The 16596-nt window shown below is 41.3% G+C and overlaps 1 protein-coding gene across 1 annotated transcript; it reads right to left on the reverse strand.

The window, feature by feature from the left end:
• Window positions 1–1987: 1987 nt before the first annotated feature.
• Window positions 1988–15174, reverse strand: LOC141982671 (leukocyte elastase inhibitor-like). The gene is made up of 7 exons (XM_074944956.1): window positions 14919–15174; window positions 12350–12526; window positions 8789–8926; window positions 7358–7475; window positions 6560–6702; window positions 5295–5462; window positions 1988–3863 (listed from the first exon to the last, which is right to left on the reverse strand). The coding sequence occupies exons 2-7, from the start codon at window positions 12515–12517 to the stop codon at window positions 3462–3464; spliced, it is 1137 nt and encodes a 378-aa protein (XP_074801057.1). The 5' UTR covers window positions 12518–12526; window positions 14919–15174; the 3' UTR covers window positions 1988–3461.
• Between the last annotated feature and the right edge of the window lie 1422 nt (window positions 15175–16596).

The following is a 16596-nucleotide window of genomic DNA, read 5'->3' on the forward strand; positions in this document are numbered from 1 at the left end:
TAGTTGTGGCTTCCTATATTGTACCGTCCTATGATCCGGGGCTGAATGGAAAAGCTAATTTTCAAACATTTACCAATCCTTTAAAGGGAAACAAGTACACATAGGACTAGTATAAATGAGTTTTTTAAAAAAAGAGAAAAAATATATATATTTTGTAGGTTTTGTGTGTGTGACTGTGCTTTGGCCAAGACGTGTGCCTGAAGTTATACCCCTCATTCCATATTCAGGCCTCTAGGATGAAATGCTGGCTTCAGTGAAGTCAATGGGAGTTTTGCCATTGATTTCAGTGGGGCTCCGATTTCACCCATAGTGCCTGATTAAGACCCCAAATGAGTGACCTGATTTTCAAAAATCCGACACACCTAGAGTCTCCCACTGTCTTAAATTGGAGGTGGTGTATGCTCAAGTTTTAAAAATTAGGTCACTTATCTAGACACCTAAATCAGGCTTTAGCCGACTTTAAGCACCATTTTTATATATCTTGCCTATGGCTATAGTCACTTTACCCATTCTCCTGTATAATCAGTTTTCCCTCTTTGAGTAAATTTCTGACATGAGATCAGGGGAGACCATCTTAAAAAAAATAGGAAAATTTGATCGTGGAACCACAAAACTCAGCAAGGAGATTCAGGGACAAGTGTAATATGGCAAAATACTTACCTTTTTTAAAATTGACTATATTTCAAGAAGTAGATGGTTTTACTTTTATCAGTTGTTGTATTACAACCATTTGGACTCTGCATATCATGTTGCTGGAGAAAGTAGACATATTTGTACCTCACAATCACCAAACAACCGAAGCCAAAGGAAGGATTTAAGAAGAGGGTTTCTGTTCCCTAAATCCCTACATAACAGTCCAAAGACAGGGCAAGTTTGAACAATGTAACATGACACGTAATTTGTTTCTACATTCAGGGCAATATTTTTCAAACTGTTTTATGGTCTTTTCTACACTAAAAAGTTGTATTTTTTTAACCAGTATAATTAAAGCAATGCCATTATATCAGTGTAAAGGGGCTTTTTATGGGTATAGCTTCTCCCCATACAGGAAGGTGATAACTATACGAATATAAGTCACCTTTATTGGTATAATGACATCCACACTAGGACTTGTAGAGATACACCAATATCAGTGAAATAATCACACTCCTAACAGACATAGTTATATGGTATAACTTTCAAGTGTAGACCAGGCCTAAGCGTAAAGTAAGGGAAAGAGTGTGCAATGAAACAGAACCTAATCATTACTTTGACAAAAGCCCCGCTTGTTATCAACAGAAGTTTGACTTGTAAAGACTGAACAATCAGGCCCAGAATTATTTTCAGAAGGGAAACCAATGAACCTAGTACAACTGCAAATAATTCTATATGAGGCATTTTGCAGACTTATCTTATTCCTAAAAAAAAAAAAATGTACTCAGTATATCAGAGTTTCTAAATCTTCAGGGATAGGTCATTGTGCTTACAGATCCATACTGTCCAATGTGGCCTTCCATAGCCCCTCATATCTGGACTACTCTACATACAAAGATTCTAGCAGCTCCTCCTCTGATCTGGTTCAAACAAACCACAGCTTTTGAAACCAAGATGTTAGTAACAGATTCAACCTTATTTTTTACTGATGCGGAGACTATACTGTTAAACAGTTAGTTGTTCTCCCCACGTTGCTTTTAAGTTCTCAAAAGTATTAGCTGCAGTCTGTTACATTGACAGTTAGTCTTACGAACTTCCAGAGGAAGTTAAAAAATTATTTAAGGAAGTGCCAGTTTCCTGAACACCCACACCATAATTTCCTGACCCACAGAATGAGTCGGTTTAGCTGCCAGCATCAGTGTTCTGCCCACCAATCACTCCTTCAGTTCCAGGCATCATTCCAAATATTTACAGGGGTGCATTTAGCCCACAGGTAGTACAGCGGCTCCTGGTTCTCTCAACACTTCTGCCCTCCCCTTCCCAGGGTTAATCTCCAGCTCTCTGCTCTCCCTCTCCCATTGCAACAGGCTGTTGCCCAGTAGCCAACTATTCTGAAAATGCAAAAGGAGAACTTATATAGCAAACCACACCCACCAACCCACTTGCTTACTGTTATCACTTAGGTATACAACCGTTTTTGTGCTGTCAAATGCCACATTTTGTGCATAAAATTGCCTGCTGTGGACAAAAAGATACTTTTTTTTTTTTTAAATACAACCGTTTATTTGTAGTTCCAAAGCAAAGTTATAGTGAGGTTCACAAAGGAATACAGAATTAGGGATACAGAATATAACTGAGCTTATACTGTTAATGCATAGACATAACTGCGCAGAATATACATGAAATTATACAGGCTATTAATACTAACAGGAAGCAACAGCAGGACATTACGAGTACATAAGTACACCAGTTCCTAGAAGTCAAACTGTTATTTGGTGCAAAAATCAGCTTGTAAAGGGGCAGTAGGCAGCCAGCCAGCCACGTGGGCCAGAACTCACTGTAGCATTAATATACATAAAGTGCACTTAAGACATTTGGAACACCGACAAAGCAGTTCCCTGGAAAGCAGGAATCCTTCCTGTGTTGCTATGATAGTTTTAGGCCAAGACTTCATGCCCTTTTGGAAAGTTAGTTTCAACTATCTGAAAAATCTTTCAAGACCTCTCAAAATCTCCATACATTTTAAACGGATACAACAGTTTTAAAATTTTTGTTTAAAATGTACAGAAGTGTTAAGATTTCTTAAAAAACCATTAAGAAATTGCCTGTCCCATTTCCGCCTCCTCATTCAGAAGCAATATCATACTAGAGTTCTGAAACAGTGATTGTAAGGGTTGCACGTGTTTAAAACAGCTTAATGCTTTCTCAAAGAAAAGAAAGTGTCTCTAGAGAAATGCTAATTGACCTTTTATCCCAAAACATAATAAGGCCCATTCGGCTGTTGAGTGCCTTCTGATGCCAAACAGCATTATGTTCAAAGGCCTCTAAAAGAAGAGACTCTAAGAAAGGAAAAGCCTTGCAAACTTATCCTGCTGAGCAAGCACATTGAAGTACTGGATCAAAGTCAGCAGAGAGGGGAATTACACCAAAGGGAAGACACTGCCAGTTCACAATAATATTGCAAAACCCACACAAGAGGATGTTCATACTTTAGGGAATTTTCTGACTCAAGTAACTGCCTTAAAGAATCCTCAAAAGTACTATGTTCAATTCTGGTCCACCTCTATCAGAAGATCAACCGTGCTGAGCAACCAGACTTTGTCAGCCCTGTGAGTCATTGCATAAGGCATATTTTACTGTACACAAACAGATATCAGTGCTAAGGAATTGGCAAAAAAGCCCAGGAAGGATCTTAGGTATCAATTTCTGAGTAGTCATTCTATTGTGAAATGCAGAATTAAAATGAAAATTAGTAAGAACTTAACTACAGGTTCCCACTGGTTTAAGTGGAAATAGGATCAGGTCCTCAACTGTAGCTCTGTCTTCTTTTATGGAGAAGCACACCTGCCAAAGAAAAGTACGCTTTGTGTTGGGTTGTGACGGATGAAGTAAAGGAAAGGGTGATCAGCATTGAAATCCTCTTCCAGAAGCATGCAGAACACAGCAATGCCAGCAGTGGCAGCTGCAGCTTCTGTGCCTTCTTCATTCACTTCTATGAAAGACTTGTGTACAATTTCAGATAGAAAGAGGTCTTGTGAGCCTGACATTCCAGACAAGTCAGCCTTGCCACTGTCAAATATATCCTGCAGGCCCAGACCTGATAAATCTGATTTAAGGTCATAGCTGTTTTCCATCTTAAATTTAGGCAGATGCACATGAACATCAGTGGGATGCATATTTTGTGGCTGTGTCCATTCCTGGAGCTTTTCTAAGGTGAGCTGCTTCTCTAGCTGGAATTACAAGCACAGACATCATTAAATTGTGCAGAGAGTGTAAAAGTATTTCTCTTCCAAAAACATGTAAAATGCAATATTGAAAACATGGTCTATAATGATATATGTATACAAAGTAAAGTAAATATAGACTTTGTCAACTACCTCCTGGCTCAGTTCTGAGGATTAATTAATTGGTTAAAGCTTCTGCAGCATTTTGACAAAGTGAAGGCTGCTGTAAGTAACAGTGGCTGCCAATGGATTTCTAAAGGACTGAACTGACCATCAGCAGAGTGTACGGAAACTTCTGCCCTACTCCGGGCAGCGGCATATTATCACCTAGGCCTAGCGCGGCAAATTTGCAGGGGCAGCAAATGTATAATAGCCATAGGCGCCGACTTGACCTGGCTCCGGTGGGTGCTCGCGCGCCCCCGGCCCTGCCTCAACTAAGCCCCTTCCCCAAATCCCTGGCCCCGCCTCCTCCCCCAGGCGTGCCATGTTTCCCCTCCTTCGCCCTCCTGCTCAGGCTTGCTGCGCGAAAGCGCTGGGGGGAGAGGGGAAAAGCGGAGCGGTGGCGCGTTCAGGGGAGGAGGCGGAGCGGAGGTGAGCTGGGGCATGGGGTGGGCCCCAGGAAGTAACCCGGGGGGGGGGAGGGGAAGGAGGAAGAGGAACCGCTCCCCATCCCAGCTCACCTCTGCTCCACCGCCGCCTCCTTCCCCGAGTGCGCCGCCGCTCCGCTTCTACCCCCTCCCTCCCTGGCTTGCCGTGGGAAACTGCTGTTTCCAGCAAGCCTGGGAGGGAGGGGGTAGAAGCGGAGTGGCAGCGGCGCGCTCGGGGGAGGAGGTGGAGGCGGAGTGGAGGTGAGCTGGGGGGGCCGCGAGGAGCTGCCGGTGGGTTCAAATGAATTTGTAAAAAAAACTAAAACAAGTTCATATGGGGCCGGGGCGGCAAAATCATTAATCTGCCACTGACTCCGGGCAAACCCCCCATGCCACCAGAAGGGAGAGGACTAGCATAGCATCCACTCAACTTGAGAAGATTCCCCTACTCAGAACTGACCCTCTTGTGGATAGTTAGTCTCCACAGCCAGATTCCTCCAACAGCGTGACACAAAGCAGATGCACCGCTTTGGATAGCAGATGCACCACTGGAAACTGGCCCTACATCATTCTATTTGATTAGTAAAACTCCTACTACACTTCTAAAATAAACAATGAAAGTACTTAAGGACTATCAGAGGATGGTGATGGAAACAGCAGGATTTTCCCCTTTTGTGATTAATTCTTTACTGTTCTATTGGAAGGACAAAGAGGTGAAGGCATAATGTTGAAGGTTACAATTTGTGGGCTTTTGAATGGGTGAGAGGCAGACTAAAAACAAGGTTCTATATTACAGTAAAACTGTGAAATGCCATCCAAGCAGAAACTGAGATTGGCTTGTATAAATCACCTGCTGGAGTCCAGTGGAGTTATCATCAATGTCATCAGGTAACAAGATGATCATGCTAAGTTCTTTTCCGTCATAGGGAAGCTCTAGCACACAACATTTCAGTTCAGAGATGTATCCAAAAGGAAATGTATTTTTCTGATACATCATTTGCACTGTCTTTTTTTCATTCTGGATGGTTTACAAAAAATAAAGAAAATTTTTTTAATTAATATTTTTTGTAAATTAAAAGAAGACTGACAAATTAAAACTCAGATTTCTTTACCTATGTTAACAATACCTTAGATTAAAATTGACTTTTAAAATCTAAATTACTTTTCACTGTATGGTTTACTCTCTCTGCCCACCTCCGTCATCTTAGGCAATGAAAATACACACAGGTCAGATTCACTAATGCTGGATTTATTAACAATTATTTGAAGACCTGGTACTATGTAAATGCTAAGAATTATTATGTTCAGTTTTGCTTTTCGTTTCTCTTGCCTAGCATAATGCTTCCTTCTTCGATTGTAGAAAGTAGCCCAGATTCTTCATTCAATTGTAACTCCTCTATGCTCCTCCAATAGCAAGAGGGGCCACAAACTGTGTTAACAGCCTGTGAGAAATATCCCCAGTGTAAAAGCTATCCCCAGGCACTGTAGAACTAATAGATTGCTCTGCATTGCCAACCCTCCAGGACTGTCCTGGAATCTCCAGGAATTCATCTTTAATTAAAGATTATTGTCATGTGAGGAAACCTTCAGGAATACGTTCAAGCAAAATTAGCAACCCTAGCATGGTTCTTCCCACAGTCCCTGGCATAAGGGGCATATATGACAAGAAAAGAAGCCTTGGTCAAAGTATATGGTGATTCAGCTACGCTCAGATAGCATAACTGCTTCCAGGGAGGCATTAAAAGCATAATTTAAAGCTACACTAAATTGTATTTGGAGAAAACAGGTCCCTCACCATAGACAGAGTATGGGAGAGGCAAATGTACCTACATGCCACATTTTCCTCCACTCTTCCATTCCTGCAGAAAATGGACGAGCAGTGAAACACAGAGTCTAGCCCACTGACTGCAGGAAAATGTTTATATATCCAAACAAAAAACTGTTTGAACACATTTAAAAAAAACAAAAACAAAAACATGAAAATGCTTCTATTCATATTTGGTTTGTAATTTTAAAATTTTTTACAAAAACTTTAATTTGGGGCCTAAATTACCTGACAGCTTCCCTTTATAGATATTCTACAAGCAAAAAGATAACAGAATGTATCTACATTACCTTATTTAATCGAAATGGCATTTGTGTCGTGTTTGCTTCTTTAAATTTCTCAGCCCAATTTCCTTTGAAATAAATAGCATTCACCAACACTAGTTTGGTCATATTACTAACTGAGCCCTCAGACAACAGGTTGGGGATTTTACCTTCAAAGAAATAAAAAATCATTACAACATTATTTTACACTATACATATTTACATTTTAAAAAATCCACTGCCTTAATTCAAGAAAAGATTTCTGATATTTTTCCCTGATTCAAATACAATATATTTAAGTGCCATTCTCTATTGTACTGTACTTCATTATGCTGCATATCGTAACAGTCCATATATAATTTCACAAAAGTGTAAACCCTTACGGCCTAAATTTTCAGAAATGCTTCAATTTTTGGGTGCTCAACTCAAGACAACTTAAAGGGGCCTCATTTTCAGAAAGTGGTGAGCATATGCCATCTGGCAACAGGGCTTCTTTAAGGAACCTGCAGTTGGGCACCCAAAAATTAGGGCTACATGATTTAGAAATCTATAATAAGACCAAGATTTTCAAAACCAGATGCCTAAACTTAGGCTCCTAAATCCATATTTAGGCAACAATTGTTGGCCTTAATGTATGAAAATGCAAATGTCTTTTGAGTTATCTAGCTGCCATAAACACCATGCTCATGCATTCTCTGGTTTTACCAGCCATGTTATTGGATATCCCATAACAAGATGGAACAATTCTAATGGCAGCAGAAAATGAGGACATATTCCTATTGAGTAGCCACAAAAAGATTTATTTAACTAACCAAAATCTCTTACCTTCAGTCTGCTCCCCTACCCACTGGTTAATTTGTTTCCTTGCTTCATCTGAAGCACGTAGAAAATCAACCGTAGCCAAATCAGCTGCATATAATTTCTGAGTCTTAGTCAAGAAGTCCTAGAATACACAGTCAGAAAGAATAGCTTTCATTGCACATAGATATCTTTATAGCTATGTTTGGAAGAATTAGACTTTTTTCAGTACTTGTCGGTAAACATCTATTTCATCCTACATATACAAACTGATGAAAAGACATTTCCATCAATAATAATTGAAATTTACGGATAGGCACAGTACAAAAAATGCTGCTTGCTAGAGTTTGATTTAAGGATCTTTGGTTTGTATATTTTGACATATGATGTTGACAATTTGTGTTTTAACTGTTATGTAGCTTAACTTTTTGAATCTCTACTGTCATTAAAGCATTACTGTCTGATCCGCCCATTGTTAGAACCCCCCTATAATTTCTAACAACTAAAAATTTAAATTGATAAATATAAAGGAAAAAATGTTTAAAAATATTATCTGCCAAAATTATAAAAAAATAAAAATAAAATTCTGCCAAGCCTATTTAGAGCCTAATGAAACAACACTAACTTAGGTCAGCTAAAGAATCTGTCTGTCTCAAGGGTTGGATGAACTGATCTTCCATTTTATTATTTTTGTTTCTGACAGATACAGGTGAACAATGCTAATATTTCAATGCTTCCATCATGCACAAATATGAACTGATTACTTATTACTGATGTTTCAGTGTTTAGACTTTTTTTAAATTGGTTGACGTTCACCCCCGTGCAACAGGCCCATACAAGCCTAGGCACTAGTGAACTCCCACTGAGAGTGTAAGTGGGACATAAGTGGCCATCAGCCCTCATGTAGGCGAATTTCACCAACTGAAGATATGTTGGTTTTAAAGTACATCAGGTGGTGTACCACTGATATAGCTAGTGGGTGGAATTTTCAAAAATACCTCCGTGACATAGCAGCACAAGCCCCACTGAAAACCATTTGTGCCCTTAAAAATCTCCCTCTTCCCCCATGCCCCCTCATATTTACAGATTTATCAGTTTGAGAGCCAGAAGCACAACTGGATATCAGACTGCTACTTCCCAAAACAGGATGCTAAATTTGTAGCCAAAAATAGTTTGCCTTGTGGGTCCTTCAACTGACCTCAAAATTTTTACCTCATAAATATGCAAATCATTAACTTATTCTGCTTGGAATCAAATCAATAACATGGCAGTTATGCAGTTTACTAAATTAATTCCAAATTGTATTAAGGTATTATATAAATCCGGTTCCAGTGGGAGTTTTGCCACTGACTTCAAGAGGGGCAGGACCAGGCCCTAACAGAAATGGGAAGTAACTGATGATTGAGTTTTGAAAAATTCTACAGGAATTCTGTCACATGAGCTTCTGCATGAACTTACTGCTAAAAAACTGTAGGTCTTCTCTCCATAAAGCCGACTGGCAAGCTTCAACAGATAGGAAGCTCCACTTCTGTTTATGTCAGAGGTCAGGGTCTGAAATCTTGAATGAAGCTCTTCAACAACATCAAAATGAAAGGTCTGGATTAAAAGAAATTATCAATTAATACAGAATACTTGGTAAGTGTTTGAATGATCAGGCCCTTGGAGTCAGGAGGAAAAACAAACAACCACTGCTTGCCTTCTGATTGTAAGCTATTTGAAAACTTCAGCTAGTGCAGGGGTGGGCAAACTTTTTGGCCTGAGGGCCGCATCGGGTTTTGGCAATTGTATAGCGGGCCAATTAGGGGACGGGGGAATGGCCCGGCCCCCCCCATTAAACCCTCCTCCCACTGCTTCTGGACCCCTGACGGGCCCCCCGGACTCCTGCTCCATCCAAACCCCTGTTCCCTGACGGCCCCCCACGAAAGCTTATGCCACAAGTACTTCTCAGAGACAAGTTACTCAACAGGATATATGCATTATGGAGAGATCTACCTGAATCTAGATGGGCCAATGAGAGTGTACCAAGGATCTTCAATGCACAGAGAAATATTTGGATAAAGCTAAACTAAACCAGAGTCCACATGTAGGACATGGGACCTGATCCAAAGGGACCTGATCCAAAGCCCATTTAACTCTATGGAAAGATTCCTATTGACTTCAATGGGCTTTGCATCAGGCCTAGGTGTCCTAGGGAGTTTCAATCTGCTTAGTATAGGTGAAAAGATGCAGTATTAAGGCACTATGAAATGGGTCCATGACCCACAGAAACAAATATCCACATGCAACTTAAAATCTTTGGTAGCTATAACCTTTCCCACAAGATTCTCTGCCCCCCCAATGATGGCTGTAATGTATTTTCACAAATATTACAAAGTACTTTGAATTAGAACATAAAGTATCACAGATTAGCATGTTGAAAGTTGTCTTAGTGTAGGTTTTTTAGCCCCTTTTCATGCTATTTCTACTCTGAATAGGTTCAACCTGGGTTTGGCTGTTAGTTTCTGTACAAAGTTCAGGTCTGACATGTAGTGATTAAATAGTTTTATTGTTCTAATGGATAACTCAATACTGCCTCATAACCTAAAAGAGCCCCCCCTAAAGCCAACAATACAAAGGAGACAATATTCTTAAACAAATATATTGTGACCCCCAGCAGAGTGAATTCAAACATACCCTTTTACAACTGCATGTGACATTCCAATAAAACAGAAAACCATGAATAGCTGAATCACTTTTAAGCAATAAATCCCACGTAAAATTAGTACCAACACTGCCATCCAGAATTGTTTTTTGTAATTTAAAATTAATAAATACTAATTTTGAAATCTCCCATCTCTAAAACCAGAATTTAACCTACAGGAAATCTTCACTGCACTAGTTAATGCAGTTTCCAGCTTGTTCACAGGCTGAATTTGATAAAGGCTGAACACAAAGAGCTCAATTCTTCAACCCTTGCTTATATTCAACAGTGTTAACCCCTGCTCAGTACTCCCATTGATTTCACTAGAATTGGGGCCAGCCACAGTAATAAAACAAAATTGAACACCTTAAAGCTTTTGTTATTAAAAAATATGGCTAATGTAAAGTTATGTGGAAATGCCTGATCAAAGCCCATTGAACTCAAAGGGAGTCTTTCCATTGATTTCTGTGGGGTCTGGATCAGGGCTATCAGGCGCAAAATATAGCAAATACAGAGAAAACACAAAATACAGTAAGCCTTTAAAGTTAAGCATGTGTTTAAGGCCTTCAAGACTTAAGCACTTAAATGGTGTGCTGAAAAGGAAATAATCTCCAATCTGGGCCTTATTTAGAACATTAGGCACCAATTTTTGAAAATATTAGTCTACAACGCGCTGCATATTACTATTGTGGCTGATCTCATTCAGATCATTTTTGATATGAGACTGGTAATGACTTGACTCTGAATAAGAAGGTAGGTGAGAATATTTTTTATTGGACCAGCTTCTGTTGGTGAAAGAGACAAGCTTTCAAGATACACAGAGCTCTTCAGGTCTGGGAAAGGTATTCAGTGTCACAGCCAAATACAAGATAAAACAGGTTTCAGAGTAGCAGCCGTGTTAGTCTGTATTCGCAAAAAAACAGGAGGACTTGTGGCACCTTAGAGATTGGTTAGTCTCTAAGGTGCCACAAGTCCTCCTTTTCTTTTTAAGATAAAACAGGTAGTTTAGCATAAATAGTTAGCACATATTCTAAGGGGCCATTCAAGATGAAGCAGCCCGTTAATACCCCTGTAGTCATAGAATAAAAAGGGGACGCTAGTGGCTTACAGATTGCGGTAATAAACCATAAATCCAGTGTCTTTATTAAGATCATGATTTTTGGTGTCTGGCAAAGTTATGAATTTAAGCTTCCAGGCTTGTCTTTGGAAGGTGTTGTGCAGGTTTTGTTTGAGGATGGGGACTGAGAGGTCAGGATTTATGGTTTATTACACCAAGATGTAATCCACTAACAGTCCATTTTTTGTCCTATGACTGCAGGGGTATTAATGGGCCACTTCACCTTGAATGGTCCCTTGAAAGATGTGTTAACTACTTAAATACAAGCTGGAACAGATTGTTTAGCGTAACTGTACCTTTCCGAGACCTGAAGAAGAGCTCTCTATAGCTCAAAAGCTTGTCTCTCTCACCAACACAAGTTGGTCCAATAAAAGATATGATCTCACCCACCTTGACTTTCTAATATCTTGGGACCAACATGGCTACACCACCACTGCAAACAACATTAACTGTGAGGGGAATTAAAATAAGATTCACATCTGTTGTATGTGTCTTCAGATTAACAGCCGTGTTAATCTGTATTCGCAAAAAGAAAAGGAGTACTTGTGGCACCTTAGTCTCTAAGGTGCCACAAGTACTCCTTTTCTTTTTGTATGTGTCTTGTGGGAGATAACAATCCCGTCATTTTACAAAATTCATGATCTCATGCTAAGACATTGTCATCATGCATTATCATAGTTCTGATACTTTAAAATTAAGGAGGGGGAGGTGAGTTGAGTTTTTTGTTTTTGTTTTTTTTTAACATGGCAGCAGTATGCGTAACATTATGTATTACAAAATCACAGATCTCTTTGTCAGAGTCGCACAGGGGCTTTGGGCAAAATCTGAAACAGAGGCTCTTCTCCCTTCCAAAAAAAAATTATCGGGGGGGGGAGTGGAGAGTGAGCCCACCCTGCACTCACCCCCAGAGCGATGACTCCTGTCCTGTGGGACTGGGCCTTGCTCCCCTCTCCAGGCATTGTGACCTGGCATACTAGGTTGCAACACCACTCAGTTTGTGGGCTCTTTCGAACTGGGGGCCTGGGGCAGCCCTGATCTTAGCATCAAAAGGCATGAAAACGAATTAAAAAATAATTTGGTTCCAGAGGTTTTGATCAAATTAATCAGTGACTGAATTAAGTGGGAAACAATATGAAGGGTCAATGAATTCTTATATTTTTTCTGTTAAAACTTATTTTCTGTAATATTAAAAATCTATACAAGAAAGAAATTTTTTGCTGACCTTCAGCAGCTGTGTCTCTGTGTTACCTTTGGCCCCTAAAAGGACCATGGCCAGTGCAGCAGAAATACTGACTGGCGAGAAGAAGATATTTCCTGTTGCGTTGGTTTCATTCAACTTTCTAAACAGATCTAGAGCAAAATGGGTGTTTGCATTACTCAGTTTCTCCATGGTTACAAACTGAAAAACAAAACAAGTGCAATCAAGGCTCCAGGTAGTGATTTTTCAAAAACTAAATGCCCTGTGTTACGCAGAACAAAGGTGAAACTAACAAACGAGCATTTGTACCATATGGAAATCAGGAATATTAACTTCCGTTTACCTTCCTCACACATTAACAAATTCACATAAATAAGATACAACAGCTAGTAGATTGGTTACACCAACCTTACAGATGTTATATAATAAACTTCAGTAGCCTCTTATTTCTAAATTTGGAACAAACAAAGGTTAAGGAGCTTGCAGGAATAGACACTATAGTCCTCTTATTCCAAATTCACAAACCAGAGACAGTCAAGACAACCGGTGGGTGACCTCCTCCTTGTTTTCCCACCAGTGGATTTATTAATTGCAATACAGTAAGACATCCAATATAGTAGCTGGTGAAAGGTACTTAAATCTCCATCTCATCTGAGATCTGTTTCTGTTGAGCAGACCACACCAAATTAAGGTCCCAGTCCTCCAAAAACTTACACATCTGCTTAACTTCATGCACTGTGAGAACTCATTGAATTTACTGGGATTACTCACAGTGTATCATGTTTAGTATGTGCCTAAATCTTTGCAGGATCAGAGCCCAAGAATGGAACCAAATGTGTACACGAGAGCTGGAGTTTTGAAATCAAAAGTGAAATATAGAATATACAAAGCCTGGGCCTGATGCTGCAAAATCCTTTTGTATATTGATTTAAATTACCCAATTTCTTTTGTCTGCCTACGCCTGCAGGCAAATCCCCCACTGATTTCAGGGGGAGTAAGGACTGCAGGATTTAGCCATTTATAATTCCTTTTCATTCTAAAATTTATTTTAAACTCAATAGTCTATGTTGCTGACACTACAAATCAGAGTTGTTGCTCAGGATCAGGACTATTGTTAAAACATGGTTTTGTCCCATATATACACACACAAATCCCCAAACCATGATATAAAACTGTGCCCTGCTATGGTAGTTCTACACAAACTCTAAAATGTATGATTAGGCCCTTTAACTGACAGCAGGGACACATTCAGGTTTCCAAAGGTACTGACTCTTCTATAACTTTTCAATGGCTAGTAGCCAGGATGGCCAGGGACTGTGTCCCTAGCCTCTGTTTGCCAGAAGATGGGACAGGGTGACAGGGGATGGATCACTTGATGGTTACCTGTTCTGTTCCTTCCCTCTGGGGCACCTGGCACTGGCCACTGTCGGAAGACAGGATACTGGGCTAGATGGACCTTTGGTCTGACCCAGTAAGGCCGTTCTTATGTTCTTAACTTTTGCAATTCTGCTTTGTCTAATTCTCCACTAAAAATGAATTTAAAGCAAAAGACTATGTTTCTACTTTTTCCCCAACATTGTAGGTATTTGCCTCAATCTTCAAAAAATCCCCCCCCTCCCCAACGGAGATCAGGACACATTAGAGCTTATTTAAAAAAAAAAAAAAAAAGGAAGGGTAGGAAATTAATGAAAAAAACCCCTTCTTTCATTAAAATAGCAGCAATTTTTCATTAAAACATGAATTTTTCCCAATTTCAATCAACTTTAACAAATACGATAACAACTGAGTTTCTTCAGACACAGATTAAAAACAAACTGTGTCTTGTCCCATAGGTGGAACTAAACTATGTTTTAATTAAAACAAATAACTATATGTTCATGAATCATGCCACTGCCCCACCATTAGGTATTTGCTGCAGCACAGACAGGCTCTCTGGCCTCTGTCCACACGCTGAAGTTGTGATACTTGTGGCACCTTAGAGACTAACCAATTTATTTGAGCATAAGCTTTCGTGAGCTACAGCTCACTTCATCGAGCTGTAGCTCACGAAAGCTTATGCTCAAATAAATTGGTTAGTCTCTCAGGTGCCACAAGTCCTCCTTTTCTTTTTGCGAATACAGACTAACACGGCTGCTACTCTGAAACCTTACGTTGTGATGTTTAACTGCTGCCGTTTTAAGTGTGGACACGTTTTGCTTCTGCCCGCGGGGGAAAGTCGAGGAGACAAATCGTAAGGAAAGAGGAGGAGAAACTGCATCCAGGGCTCTCCCTGGAAGGCTGCGAAGAACTTGCCATGGGCAGGCTATTGCGAAGCAGCTTCCCCGCCCTGGGGGCTGGTGGGAGAGGCTCCGGCACTGCTTCCTCCATCTCCCCCCTAGCCATGCGGGGGCGGGCGGGAGAACAGGCCAAGGCGGTCAGGACCAGCCCAAGCTGCACGTTTCTAATACACTGGAGGGGGGCAGATCGCAGGCACCTGATCGGTCGCCAGCCCGTGGCGCAGGGACCTCCCCTTAGCCCCGTTTCTCGGAGCCAATGAGCATCCCCCTGCCCCGCTCTCGGACTGGGACAAATTCACCGCAAGCTGGTTTCTTACCCTGCAGCCGGCTGGGGATTCACTGGTTCCAGGCAGTGGAAGAGACACGTGAGCCGGTGACTCAGCCCTGCGTGTGTTAGCCAGGCCCCGGGCGGGGAGTGTGTGCGCAGGCCGGGCTGGGCCGGGGACGGGACGAGCCTTAGGGCAGGGTGCGGATGCGGCTTGCGGATGCGGCTGCTCGGGGGAGGTCCGGGGCCGCTCGGCCAGACGAGCTGGGTGCGGTGTTACTGCACGAGGGGGAGGCCCTCTCTTGAGGAAGGGTGGAGGGACTGGCTCGGGAGGGGAGGAGGAAGGAAAGGTGGGGAAGGGGATGAACCGGCTACAGCTGGCTGGGTGGAAGGGTGTAGGCACGAAAGCCTGTTGGGCTGGCTCTGTCCGCAGGGTTGTTGTAGCCCCCTGAGTCCCAGGGTAGAGACCAGGTGTGGGAGGTAATAGCTTTTATTCGACCAGCATTCTCAGCGCCTCTGCCTTTGCTAGAGCTGGGGGGTGAGGCACTAGGGCGAGACTGGTGACAGGTGAATTCTCAGGGTCCCTAAGGCCTTTGTGGGCGAGGGTGCCAAATGGTGGGCAGAAGAGAGGAGTAAGGGCGGGGGGGGGGGCAAGCTTCAAGTCAGTAGGGGGGAGCTAGGAAGAAGTGGTGGGAAGGCAGAAAAGAAGAAAATAAAGTTCAGAAGAAAAAAATGAGTGAAAGAAAATTATGGCAAGACACGAAACAGAAAAAACAGAGAACAGAAAACTCATCACGAGGAAGAGGAGAAAAGAGACGTGTGGGTGCAAGAAAGAGGGGTGGGATTGCCCAGGGGTGATAAATAGACTTGAAAAGAATCGAGTAGTAGATAGTATAGGAAAGGGGCTGAGACTGAGAGAAAACAGCAGACTCTCGTGTTCTCCTTTCCTGCAGTGTGTGCCCCAGTTTTCTGTTTGTGAAACAAGGAAAATTGATGTCTGAGGGTTGGCAGGGAGTGGGCACCTTTCTCCTCACCCACCTGCCAGAACCCCTTCCCATCCGGGCACAGCACAGCTTGCAGCATGGTAGTAGCAGGTTCAACAGCCACGTTGTATTCCACTAGAAATTCAGCCATAACTGCAATTTTCTCTGTACTATCTAACTGCAGATTATGTCTTGAATTTTGTTTTCAGCCCTGCACTGTAAATACAGAGCTACTCCACTAGTTTGTATTCACACTGTGTAACTGAGCAAAACTTGGCTCAATGTCTTTATTGAAGAATGAACAGTTTCCAAACAAAAAATTCCTGTACTATAACTATGGTGTTCTCTCTCTCTCCAGTTGGGTTTAGAAAAGGCTGAAATTGGTACTATGTTGCATTATAGCTCCTTCCAAGGATTTCAAAATGCTTTACAAATAAGTAAACCAACTTTGTAATACAAAGATTATTTACAAATAGGTGAATGGGGTTGGAAACCAGTCAAATAATTTGCTCAAGGTCTATATGTCTCAGATCTAACTTCTAGCCCCATATTGTTACCACAGCAACTTTAAATAATTCCCCCACAAGGGGCTTGGCAACGCCTTTAGATGTAAAACAATGATAATACAATGAGGACAGACTGAAATATCCCCTTAAAACAAATTACAAAATCTTTATCAAGAGAGGAAATGACTTTAAAATTTACACAAAAAGAGTGTCAAAAGAGAGGAACATGCATAAGAACCAA

This window comes from Natator depressus, chromosome 2, assembly GCF_965152275.1.
Source record: "Natator depressus isolate rNatDep1 chromosome 2, rNatDep2.hap1, whole genome shotgun sequence".
NCBI classification, from domain to species: Eukaryota; Metazoa; Chordata; order Testudines; family Cheloniidae; genus Natator; species Natator depressus.